Source organism: Epinephelus lanceolatus, chromosome 19, assembly GCF_041903045.1.
Source record: "Epinephelus lanceolatus isolate andai-2023 chromosome 19, ASM4190304v1, whole genome shotgun sequence".
In the NCBI taxonomy this organism is placed as follows: Eukaryota; Metazoa; Chordata; class Actinopteri; order Perciformes; family Serranidae; genus Epinephelus; species Epinephelus lanceolatus.
The window spans coordinates 1259523-1273058 of record NC_135752.1 but is presented as its reverse complement, the minus strand read 5'-3'; the positions used below and the strand labels follow the sequence as shown (position 1 = coordinate 1273058).

At 40.3% G+C, this 13536-nt stretch overlaps 1 protein-coding gene across 6 annotated transcripts in view; it reads right to left on the bottom strand.

The window, feature by feature from the left end:
- Nucleotides 1-1255: 1255 nt before the first annotated feature.
- dennd1a (DENN/MADD domain containing 1A) overlaps nt 1256-13536 on the bottom strand; it is a 201118-nt gene continuing 188837 nt past the window's right edge. For 4 of the 6 annotated variants that reach the window (XM_033646211.2, XM_078162365.1, XM_078162366.1 and 1 more), the window contains 4 exons: nt 13114-13178; nt 7398-7535; nt 4653-4899; nt 1256-2816 (listed from right to left, as the gene is read on the bottom strand). In XM_033646211.2, the coding sequence (XP_033502102.1) occupies nt 1764-2816; nt 4653-4899; nt 7398-7535; nt 13114-13178 (1503 nt within the window). In that variant the 3' untranslated portion in view covers nt 1256-1763. The remainder of the gene's footprint in view (nt 2817-4652; nt 4900-7397; nt 7536-13113; nt 13179-13536) is intronic. The other 2 variants (XM_078162367.1, XR_013488182.1) reach the window with 2 other exon arrangements.

The window sequence follows — 13536 nt, the reverse complement described above, 5'->3', positions numbered from 1 at the left end:
GTATCTGAAAATAAATGGCACACTGTATCACTGGGAGCATCCAGGTGAGCTGTGAGTGCAAGTCCGCCTCACCACTAAACATTAGGACTGATGAAAAATCTGACACAAAGAAAAATCTTGCTTTGCCAGGGGGCTACTTTAGCAAAATGACAGGAGGCCAGGGGCAATTTGCTGCAGCTCTGCACGTGTCAGGTGAGCACAGGGGTATTTTAATGATTTTAAGACATCCGGGGCTTAGCCTGTATCTCTGTCAATGGGTTCAGGGAATCTTCTCCTGGCACTTTTTTTTTAAAATAAACAAGCTCAATTTTGATGTTTTTTTGTTGTTGTTGTTTTCTTTAAATTGACTTTGGCACCTCATTTATAAGAGATTTCCTTTCCTTTTAATTACAATGTTTTGGTGCCATGGAATAAACTACCAAATCTATCATAAGAACTGTACTGAACTATACCTCCTGGTATATAAGGCTAATTGTTTTAACATTTTCACTTACATAAAACAGTTATCATTAGCTTTTAATCATTTGAGCTTATTATCTACTACCCTAGTAACATTAGTCTGCTCATTATCTGGACTGATCAGTTAATTAGCAGACTAACTAGCAAACTAGGTTAGACCACCCAACTCTGTGTTTTTATTTAACTATACCACCTGGAGTACTGTGCTTATCATTTTAGAATTTTCATTTCACTTACATGAAGCAGTTGGCATTAGCTTTTCTATGCTGCACTTATTACATCACATTAATTACAAACTGAAAAATCAGTCGATCAAACTGAAAATCGGCAGATTCTGGTGACCAACCAGTGCATCTCTATTACTTCCATTAAAAGTACAAAAAGAAATTCCTAATGTGATTCCATTTATTTTCACTGAGAATTAGAAAATGACTGGAGGGGCTCCTGGCACCTTAACAGGGCCAGATTTGAACTATGGGTGGTGAATTGAGTATCACTGCTATATAGACAGTAACTCTGGGTTTGACAATGTCACATACAAGGTGTCTTTGTAATGATGTATGCGAGACAGAGACTTACTATTTTAGCTCAGAGGCTAACATTAGCCATCGTGCCGCTCAAATAAGGACTCCGGTGTGACCGTATCCCTTTCAGGAGCTCTGTAATCTAGCCTTGAACTGCAGTGTCTTTTAGAGACTTAATAAAATACATCCATTATGATAAATCCAACACTGAATGTCTTCTGTGATTATATACCCATCTTCTAATTAAAAATGAGAGATGAAACAAGTTAAACTTGGGGTAAAACACTGCACTCTTTAATTTCACCAGCTGTCCAATCACAGTGGAGAGGGGGCAGGGTAAAGACCACAAAAACCAACTGTCACAGAGGATACAAGTGCTGAACAACAACAACTGCTGTTATAACCTGCGAAAAGAAACGTGTTGGTGGACGCATGGCCTTATTAAAGTAACACCAGCAACAATCTGACCAAGGAGAATTTGGTCGGACAAGAGCATATCGACCAACCGACTGCAGGTGACAGCCCTATGTCACATTGCTTTAATCAAGTCCACAAAGTACACTTAATATTACCCTGCATGGGAAATAACCCAAGCCTAATCAGCAAATGTTTACTTCCTCAGTTTACGATGAAGAATTTTTCTGCAATTGTGAGTTGCATAAGCAGAGTAGCGTGTATTATTGTTAATGTAGTATTCAATGCAATAGAAGGTCCTGATACAGCAGTGAGGGACATTTGGGTAGTGACAGAGAGGGGCACCTCAGTACATATTCACAGGTTTTAGTCAAATGTTTCCCACCTCCTCCGAAGGTCCTCCACCTTCTTTTTCTGGGGAGTAGCTGGCTTGGCCATATTTAGCAGATCCCCAAAAGGATCCTGAGTCTTCTGGCTGTCTCCCTCAGCACAAAGTGGCTTTGCCAGGATGTTCATGGCTGTACTGGGGACAGATGTGGAGTCTGCCAGACTGCTAAGAGCGAGATTGCTGGCAGAGGAGTGAGGCAGGGGGACGACTGAGGAGGGGAAGGCTGACTGGAGCAGTCCATAGCTGGGTGGCAGAGTTGAACTGCCTGGGGAATGCTGTCTGTAGAGCCCTGGTAGCGTAGAAAAGGATTGCGGTCGGGCTGGAGTGTGTAAAAAGGGGCCTGGTGGAGGCCCGTAGACTGCACTGAAAGGATTCCCACTCACAGTTGGTGAGTAACGCATTTGGGGGGAGGTGTGCTGAAGAGACTGGGCAAAAGGGTTGAGTGATATTTGGGGATGCAGTGGGAAAGGAGGCAAGCCCTGTGGGTAAGACCTGGGCGGTAGTGTTGGTTTGCAAGAAGATGAAGACACACCAATATCAATGCCGTCACTGAATGAAGTGGAGCTGGTGGGTACTGAGCTGTTAAGGGGGTCCAGAAGGCTAATCAGATCTATATTGTCCTCAGCAGCCTTGGTGGGCTTCAGCAGGTCTCTATCTATGGTCATGCTTAAAGCTTGCCTAAACTCTTGTCTGCCTGATGTAGTCCCTCCCTCACCAGCTCCTACTGGTTTAGAGCGCAGCTGGGCTGTGGGGGGTGCTAGCACAGTACCAAGCTCAGGCGTCTTCCTTCCATGGGGACGTGGGATTGTGATTACCGGGAGGGTGGAAGGGTCCAAAGAGTCGGGGCCTGGGCCAGAGCTTTCACGGCTCGGAGAGTGGGCTTCCATCAGCACAGGATGTTGGACAGGAGTAGTCACACAAATGGGCAAGGCTGTTTCGTGTTGCCCTGTACTCCACAGCTTGTTGTAAGGGTTGGAGAGCTTGAGGCCTGGAAGTGTTCGTGAGTGTTCACCCACATTCAGGTCCATCCGCTGCAAAAAGAAGAAAATTTCAGAAAAGACCACACCAGAGGTTTTTCCAAATCAGCCCAGTAAATCCTATGAGCTTATATAAATAAGAGAATAATACACTTAATAATAATAATAATAATGATAATAATAATGATAATAGTAATAAACTTTTATTACTGATAACATTTTTCTAATTCATGGGCTTTTCCTATATTTCAGGGGCCCACTGGTTTTAGTTCATTTCAGTATAATATCAGGATCAACCCACAGGATCAACATAGCTAATGCATCAGTGTTAAACAACAAAGGGGCAACAGGTTATGATTTGTTTGTTTATTTCATGATTTATTTGGCTATCCAAAGTTCTGTATCGTAGGCAACTGGACTTGCTTATGTTTTTTGAGGAAGTTTCGCTTCTCATCCAAGAAGCTTGAAACGTCTTCAAGAAACGCAAGTCCAGTTGCCTACGATATAGCACTTATGATTACCCTAACCCACACAAATAGTTCGGCAAGCAACACACAAAACAGTCCTGCACACTAGCTTGTTGTTTTGTGTAAGCTTCGTCTACACATTACCACAGACCAGATGCAATATATATCATGTAGGCTACATCTGACTGTCTCAATTTATTTTGCGATCAGTGAAATCAGTCTGTTGACAGTTGCTTTGGTGGAATACGTGTGATGCCAACAAATTAACAGCCCTATCAGTACGTTGTGTCATCTTCTGGTGTCATATGATCATACATGGAGATTTACAGTGAAGTATTCAGGCTTCTCTCCGTTCCTTTGTCCTTTTCTGACCATTCATTATTTAACTCAAATGTTGATTGTCATAATATGTTTCATTTTGCAATGCAAAGTTTGTTACAACGACCCTTGATGTGGAGTTATTAACGATTAACATAATTAACAGCTCAGAACACCTGTAAAGTGGAGTGATACATGTAGAGTTAGAAGTCCCAGTGCTGTTATACTGTATATCAGAACTTGCGGAATGCCTCCTGTCCAATCAAAATGCTTGGGCGGGGCTAACTGTTGTATAAAGTTACCTGACTTTAGTGTTTGTGTTAAAAGTTGTTGAGTGATCTGTAAATTTGACGAAAGAACTTCAGAATTCAGCTGCCACGTAGCACAGCATTCATAAACTCAACAGGAAATAAACATAAACATCAGACATGAATGTTGTAAGATATCAATTTGACACAGTTGTCCTTAAGGGTTTATGAAAATTATTCATCTGACTTCACGGTAGACGACAGACATAGAGGAATTATTTGTTTATGTGCTAACTATGTTCACTATCATTGGATTATCAGGGTTGGAAGACCCACATACTAGTTAGTAAACACAAAGTAAAGGAGTAGTGAGACTTTCACAAGAAAATGTCAGACAGTGATTACCATGATGAGGAGCTTCGATGAGACGACAATCACCCTTTAAAAACTGAAAAGTGAATGTTAAGGTGGGGGTACTACCTGGCCATTTCACTCTCACTTAGCAATGATGGAATGTTGAAGCAGATTTTAATATGCAAAACCACTGCCAAGAGTAATGGTACAAATGCAGGAGATAAAGAAAATGGGCAATGAGTCCAGAATACATTAAGATCTCAAGAGCATGTGCAACACAACAAAATGACCAAATACTTGATGGAGGAAAATTTAACAGTGGCGTAAGATGAAGATTTGGTCACCAACAATTCTCTGGAATCAGTGATATGGTGTTTTGCTCTGGTCAGAACAAAGTGTATTCAGTCACTGTAAACCTCTGGACCAAATGTTGTCTTTTTGAAAACATCACTATAATGACAGTATTAGACAACCTCTGGCTGCAGAGCATTTAGACCTCTAACCTGGTAGGTGAACTTGGCTTGGGGCTCCTCTGAGCTTTTTGGAGTCCTCAGGTCCTCGAGACTTTTAGCCAATGTCACTGGTTGGCTGTCAGGCTCGTCCTGGCAGCCAAAGATGTCCCCCAGCAGGTTGATATTGGAGAACTTCTCATTAACTGGGCTGGGAGGGGCAGTGTGACTTTCTGCACCAAAACCAGGACCGTCCCCCTCTATCAAATCAACCTCCTTCAGGGAGCGGTACGGCTGTGGCCTGCATGGGACAGAGATTGATTTATGGTTATTCATTTCTGTTCATGCATACACTATACCAAACCGATAAAAGGACCGTTGACCTCATACCCTACACAAACTTGTAGCTACATTTCTATTCCTAAGAGTCAGAGGTCTGAGCAATGAACATGCTGTGCTTATTCCTACACTCCCTCTAACTTTCTGTCTCTCTGAGTCTTACTGTCAACAAATCTCATGAAATCCATGATATCCTTATTATGATGAACAAGGGAACTGTAGTTTATTTGAAGCCAAATAACAACCACAGTCCATAACAAATGCACTGTCTATGTGTATTTGAGTAATGTTTGCTAAAAACTTAGTGCAGCTGTTTCAAGAAAATATTTGATCTTTTCTTTTTCTTTTAAATGAAAAATCTGTGAGCTGTATTGCTTCACTAGGAATGAATGGGCTTGGGGCTGAGTGGTACACATGGGGTATGGAGGGTGGAAAGTATTGCATTGTTGTTTTTGGTCTTTAATGGGATTAGCTGACATATAGAGAAGTGAAAATAGTTTTCCTTTTCCCCTGTTGAGATACTTCTATTCTTGCAAAGTCAAAAAAGTGTGTAAAAGGACATTACTATGTAGCTAAGAAACTAATGAAGATTTCACTGTAGCTGCCCGCTCACTGTTTTCAGAACAGTCAACTTTGAGAAGGGCCACAGAGACAGTCTCTATTGAAATGAAAATGACTATGAAAAGTATTGTAGTGATGAATGTTATCCATGGCAAAAAATGTCCAAGTAAGTCATTGAGATGTACTGACAGTCTATGGTTAGAACAAGTTATGGGACAAACCTCATCCATACTGATGCTTGACACTGTTCTTCATGTCAGTTCTGTATTTATTTGCTAATAATATGCCGTAGACAATGTTCTCAAAACCTGTTTGTTTAGCCGATGATATGGATACAATGTTCTGCCATGATATAAGTAATTTTATGTCACAACATAATGTAATGGTAATGTGTTGCCAAAGTAATGCATTCGAGTTATATATTGTGTTCTCACAGTAAAAAAGTAATATAACACGTTACCAACAGGATTTTGGGTAATATTATTACATTTACAGCTTCACATTACCAGCCAAAATAAACTGTTATCATTTTGCAATTTTTTTTACAATTATCTCGGACTGCGGCCCGAGCTGCGCTCTAGTGTGCTCAATTTTAACAGTTGTCCAATAGGGCTGTCGGCTGTGTATTAACCTGACTTCTGCACAACACAACTGATGGTCCCAACCCCATTGATAAAGCAAGAAATTCCACTAATTAACCCTGATAAGACACACCTGTGAAGTGGAAACCATTTCAGGTGACTACCTCTTGAAGCTCATGGAGAGAATGCCAAGAGTGTGCAAAGCAGTAATCAGAGCAAAGGGTGGCTATTTTGAAGAAACTAGAATATAAAACATGTTTTCAGTTATTTCACCTTTTTTTGTTAAGTACATAACTCCACATGTGTTCATTCATAGTTTTGATGCCTTCAGTGAGAATCTACAATGTAAATAGTCATGAAAATAAAGAAAACGCATTGAATGAGAAGGTGTGTCCAAACTTTTGGCCTGTACTGTATATATATATATGTATATATATGTATATGTATGTATATATATATATATATATATATATATATATATGTATATGTATATGTATATATATATATATATATATATATATATATATATATATATATATATATATATGTATATATATATATATATATTTACACATATAGATATATATATATATTTTGTCTCTGCTCCATATCGAAGCTTCCATTTTAATGGCCATGTGTCCCACATTTTGTTGACTGACTTTTCTGACAAATGTTTAAATTTTTTCTTGAAGTATTCATGGGTAAATAAAATTTCTGATTCAAAGTTTCTAGTAAAACCTACTAAGCAGCTCTTTTAGCCTGCTTGAGGTCATTCGAGGTCTTAAAGTATTATGTGAGGTTATTTTTGTTCAAAAACAATTGATATTACCGCTGTAAACAATTTAAAGATCCGCAGATTCTGTTTGGCCTGGTAATTAGTAACACATTACTCTACACAGAGAGTGATAGTGTTAAGTAACTTATTCCTAATAGATCACATTTTGAGAGAAACTTCTGACGACAGCATTAAACATGATAAAGTAAACTGTTGAGAGACCATTTCCAGTTATGCTGAGAATGGCTGTTTTGGCTAATCCAGTGAAGTGAATCAGAAAACTTCATCTTAAACATTTGCCATAAAGCAGTCCTGCTCATTAATTTAGAACATTGCTTGCAAAGTGCTTTATGGAAATCATAATAAGTCTCTTAACCCTCTAATTAAAACTAAATACTAGGATTTTCCTACGCAGTACCTATAATGTCCTCCATGTAAAGATTTAAAGCACACGTACACACATTTCATACAAAAGAAAAGACATGAGTTCAGAAAAGCTCATTAATTAGTCAACAGAGCAAAGCTAACAAGAGAGATGCATACAGAGGCGACCACTCAAAAGGGACGGAGAAGAGAAAGCTGTCAGGAAACCCAGAGATGGAGTCATCATCATACTGGAGCTCGTCTCCGGACGAATCCTCTGACAGAAAGACTGTGTAGTGACGAGTAGGACGGATAGAGCTACAAAGAGGAGAAGGAAGACAACAGGAAATTTACAGATCATTATATGTATGTTAATGAGGTCAATAAAAAAAGATCAGGAATGAATAGGACAAGGAAGAAGAAGAAAGAAGAAAGGGGCAGTTTAGCATTAGTAATCCTAAGAGGATCAGTTTTTATTGTGATCTACACAAAGTATAGTAGGATTAGCGTCTCACTGTTATGTCATTACACTTTATTTGAATGAGCCTATAAAAAGCTGTGACCAGCTAGTTTAAGAGGAAATTAGACCACAATGGCATGAATGAACACACCAATTAACAAAATCTGTTTATCTGCAAAAATAAATCCAAAAACTTTGAATGTCTGTGTGACTGTATTTGGGAACTGAAGGGAGTCTGTCCCACTGAAACAGTACAGAGCTGTCTCCTTTAGCTTTCACTCTAATGTAGGCTACTTTACATACAAGCTGCATTTTAAGGTCCAGACACACCAAACCCACTTCAGAGAACTTGCGTCAACAAAAGCCAACTGCTGCGTCGCCTCCTGAGGCCTGTGCCTTAGCCAAAACATTTTACATGAAAACACTGCAAAGACTACAGCCGACCTCAAATCAGCATGTATGTTCTGCTCTGCTCTACTGCATATCACTATCTCGGCGTCTTCTCCGGAGCCTTTGTGCTCCACTGTCTCTCAGATTAACTCATATCACAGCGGTGCCTGGACAGCGTGACGTGTGTGGTTGTGCTGCTGCCGTGGTCCTGCCAGATCCTGCCTAATGCTGCTATTATTGGTCATACTTTTACTGTCATTATACACATATGATTATTGTCACATACATATACTATCATATATTAATATATACCTACAACACATTGTATCACAACATCCGTAATTATTATTGTAATATTATTACTTATATTAATGTTGTTGTAAGCTATTATCATTAGTGATGTCATGAGAACCGATACTCGTGAAACCTATCGATTCCATGATGAAAAAAAAACAAAAAAACTGCGATACTCATTTTTTTGAAAAACCGGAAGAACCGATACTAGCGTAAGAATTGGTGCTATGACTCTTCCGGAACTGATGGGGGCAGTATACGCCACATAGCGTTACAGTCCATGCTAGGGCTGGGCGGTATACCGGTTTGTACCGAAAACTGGTATTTATTTTTGTTTTGATATGAATTTTTGATATACCGCAATACCAGTGAATAGCCCAAACAACGTCCGGAACGTGCATGGCGGAAAAGTGTTTCAGCGGGGACCCATTTCACTGCTGCACACCACAGGCGTGCTAGAGCTGGCGAGAGTGAGAGCGTAGAGAAAAGTTTAGAGGCAAGAATGCTGCTGGAGAGAGTCCTGAAAGCGAAGCAACTGTACACGTTGCTGAAGAAGAACACGATGACCCAGAAGAACTCATACCAAATAGAGCAGTGTTTCCCCTATATGCAACTAGCAGCGGCACACCACCGTTTACAGTTCTCCTCTGCTCTCTGTATCACACACACACACTCGAGCACGGCTCGGACCGCATTTTCCTGACCGAAGACGACCCGAGTCAGAGATAACCGAGCACGGCACTAATGGCGCAGAGCCTGTGTTGCGTTCAGGCAAACACGTAAATAACAAATTCCAGCACTTGAATAGGCCATATGGCATACCTACACGCGAAAGGATGGCAGAAGCAAGTGCTTGAAAGTAAGCTGGTATGGTCCGGTACTGCGTACCTCTAAAAGATTCAGTAGCGGCACGCAGTACCAGGAAGTAGAGAGTGCAGCTGCCTGCTAAAGCCCAAATTCAGAACCAGTCACAGCCGCACTTTAGGCCAGAAAATAGATCTGCTAGCAATATATGCCCTTTGAAACACCACTTTGTCGGTTTATTAATTGCTTTTAACTCGTTGCTACTTTGCTTTTTAAAAATGCATGAAGCGAGGAGAGGTGAACAATATGAAGCAATGAAGATTTTGGTAATAGTACTGGCAAGAATTTAAAACTACTTTCAACCCTGTATATAAGTAATATCAATCTGTTGATAGAAATATTATTCTATATGCAAATATTTTAATAAAGTATTTCTTGTTTATGTTCATGGGATCTTAGGAATTTTTCTTTTTTACCTAGGTATCGACTCTGATATCGAGAATCATGTAATTTTACTGGTATTGGCGCACCCCCCCCGCGTGTGTGGAAATAGCTTTCCACACCAGTAGATGGCAGTAGTCTGTATCAGGCCCTGAGGAAGTGTGCCAGGCTTTGAAGCCAATTTTTGTAGTGGCCAAACAGTGGTACTGCAATTCCCAGCGTCCGTCATGTGATGCTATTGGACCCAGAGACTTTTTCCCATAGACTTATATTGGTAAAAACGTAAGTCTGTAAATCAGTATCGATTTTTTTTTGAGCATCACAACCCCCACAAAATGACTTATTTTAATATCAAGATTTAAAGAGGCAACAGACAGCATCTTTTCCTAAATATATCATTATGAAAATAATGTGGGTTGCACAGGGTAGTGGCCACAGTAAAATCAGACTATCCGCGTTTACATAGGTTACTTATTGGCTTTGCAATCTTTGTAATAAGCTTCTGCCACCGGTGCCGAAATTTCGCGGAAAAAATCTGCTTTACGGCGGGAAACGTGTCATGTATTGCGAAACTGGTCGGTCAGCCAATCAGGGACTGGAGCTGGTCCTTATGAGGAGTTGAGCATGAGATAGTTGAGTCACGAGCACAATGGCAGACGGACAAAGTTTGGAGATAAGTGAAAAACGGCCTCCCAAAAGAAAACGAGCTAATCTGTCTGAGGAGGCAAAGAAGAGCAAAAAGGAGAGTGATAAAAGAAGAGGAAAAACAAGAGTAAACCTCAGTCAGGCGTTCAAGAGATGGAGGGAGCTCCGTGACCAAAGAGGCTTCAAAACCCATGTCCAGCTAGCTTTCTTTCTAATGGATCAGTAAGTAACACGGCTAAATGTTAGCTAGACGAGAGAGGACTGTACTGTACGGTAGATATGGGGGCAAATGCGTCCCGTATAGGTTTGCGCATTAAAAGTGCTTTTTTTTGGTCACTGACCGGTTCAGATCGCCAGTGTTATGTCTGTAAATAGCATACTAAGCATTAGGAACATTTTTTATATAACATTACCTCCACTGTGTCTGTAGCTCTCTCTACTCGTGGGACAGCCGTTTTCTTGAGGAAGAGGTGTTTCGAGATTGGATGTCTTCTCTTCTTCGGCTGGCAGTAGTCATCTTGGGAGAAGTGAGCACTGCAGACCTGATGGTCTGCAAGGCGCAGTGTCTGGACAGGAGTGTTAGCATCCATTTGTAGCACAACTAGCCACAACTTCAGCATCTCGCCGTCCAACAAAGACAGCCTATGAAAGCTGTACGGAGTGTTGCACAACATCCTGTTCTTGCAATTCGGATAAGCACGAACACAAACCATTGTTTTCAATCGATGCAGTAAAACTCTCAACTGTACTCCGGGACAACCAGCGCTACTCTGAGCGGCGCTCAGCATGGCTCCTCTGTTTTCTTCCAGCAACAAGCAAAGCTCTCGCAAGATGACGTCACACACAGCCCAGAAGAAGTGAAGGGTAAGGGAAACGCTTAGTATGCTATTTACAGAGATAACACTGGCGATCTGAACCGGTCAGTGGCGAAAAAAAGCACTTTTAATGCGCAAACTTATACGGGACGTATTTGCCCCCATATCTACCTCACGGCTGCCGGCTGCATCCGCCTCCCTCAATACTGAACCAATTTTAGAACGAGTTGTACCTATGAATCATACGCACACATACACATGGGGAAATAGGGCCCAGGTTGAAAAATACCGAAGTTATCCTTTAAGACAGGGGTACCACTTGTGTTTCTTTTCTTTTAACAACACCCAGTAAGTGTTTAGGAAATGAGGACACTAATTGTTGAAGTTTTTAAAATGAAATTCTTTTCCATTCTTGCTCAATATTCGAGCTAAGTTGCTCAACAGTCCAGGGTCTCTGTTGTCCTATTTTGTGCTTCATAATGCTCCGCACATTTTCAGTGGGGTGCAGGTCAATCACGTAGCTGCACTCTTTTACTATGAAGCCACTCTGTTGGAACATGTGCAGAACGTGTCTCATTGTCTAGCTGGAATCAGCAGGGACGTCCCTGAAAAAGACGTCTGGATGGCAGCATATGTTGCTCCAAAACCTGTATGAACATGGTGCCTTTACAGATGTGCAAATAACCCATGATGCCATGGGCAGTAACACACGTCCATACCATCAGAGATGCTCGCTTTGAACTTCGAGCTGGTAATAATCTGGATGGTCCTTTTCCTCTTTAGCCCAGAGGACATGACATCCATGAATTCCAAAAACAATTTGAAATGTGGACTCATCAGACCACAGCACACCATTTTGTGTCGGTCCATCTCAGATGAGCCACAGAAGTCGCATTAGTGACAGAAGTCGGCAGTGTTTCTTAATGTTGTTGATATGGCTTTTGCTTTGAATGGTAAAGTCTAGACCTACAGTTTTAGATGCAGTGATTAACTGTGTTTACTGACAATAGCTTTCTAAAGTGTCCCTGGGCCCATGTAGTAATATACTGTATACAGTCATGTAGGTTTTTATTGCAGTATAGCCTGAGAGGTCAAAGGTCACAGTCATTGGCTTGTAGATGGTGGAACCCCTAAATTTCTTGCAATTGTGTGTTAATGCCCCTTTCATATCCAATCATGACACTATCACCTGTTACCAATGAACCAGTTTAACTGTGGAACACATGTTTTTTTTTTTCAGCATTCCACAACTTTCTCAGTCTTTTGTTTTTTTTTTAATTTGGACATTAAATATCTTGTTTCTGTACTGACAATCATAGCATTCTGTTTATATTTATGTTTTACACAGTGTTCAAACATTTTTGGAATCAGGGTTGTAATTACGCACTTGGAGTGACAGAAAACATTATTTCCACTAAAAAGGCATGGGAGTAAAATTTATAAAATAGGGTTACCTTTCTTAGGTCACTTCAGTCAGACTTAAATATTTATATCACTGTGACTGCTATTTATTAACCTCTGTCAGTTTTATGGACAGACCAATTGCTGGCCTAATAAATTGAACATATTCAATCATCTACTGATGGGTTAAAATCTGTGGTATGTTGTGTATAATGTACTTATTTTTATTTTTATTGTCTCACTTAAATAAAGCTGTTTTTACTGTGTTCTATTTGATAAAACCACAATACCATGAATGCTCCAAAATATCACAGAGATTGTAAGCATTGCTATGTGGCTTCAAAACATTTACAGTGCACTTAATTGAATAATTCAGCAAGAAGAGGAACTGCTGAGTGTAGCATACCTGCTGATTACACTCACTCTTAAATAACTCACTAGTTGACAAGATCTGTTATACTCAGAAGATTAATATGAGTAGGATTTTCCATATCTTGCTCTCCTCTTAAAACTAAGAGTATTATATCTTAAGTTTTACCCTTGTACCTCAAAGTTCATGTGTTGGCTTTCTAAATACACAACACCATAACATCATAATTGAATCATGGACAGTGGGATATACTGTATATAATGCAGATAGGCTTACTGGTCAATGCTGCTTTCCAGACTCACATTGCTGCTTGGTCTCTTCAACAGCATTGGTGGCCGCGCCTGTGGAAGTGTAAAAATAACATGGAAAAACTAGCATTACCACCCTGTGGTTGTATGTCTCTGCGCACCAGTCAAGTGTCTCTTACAGTTTGCATCTATGTCTGTCAAAATATGGATGCTTCGCACACATTGCCCCCCCCCACAGCACAGAAGATCTATACAATCAGCACAGTTTCAAGGGGGGCACCCAAGATTAGAGTCACCAATTGACCTTTTTTATATAAGAAGTCATTACATCATTATTATATCCCATTAGACATTTGTGTGAAATTTTGTCATAATTAGCATATAAATTCTTAAGTCAGTGACCTTGATCTTTGACAAACGAAATTTAATCAGTTCATTCTTGAGTCCAAGT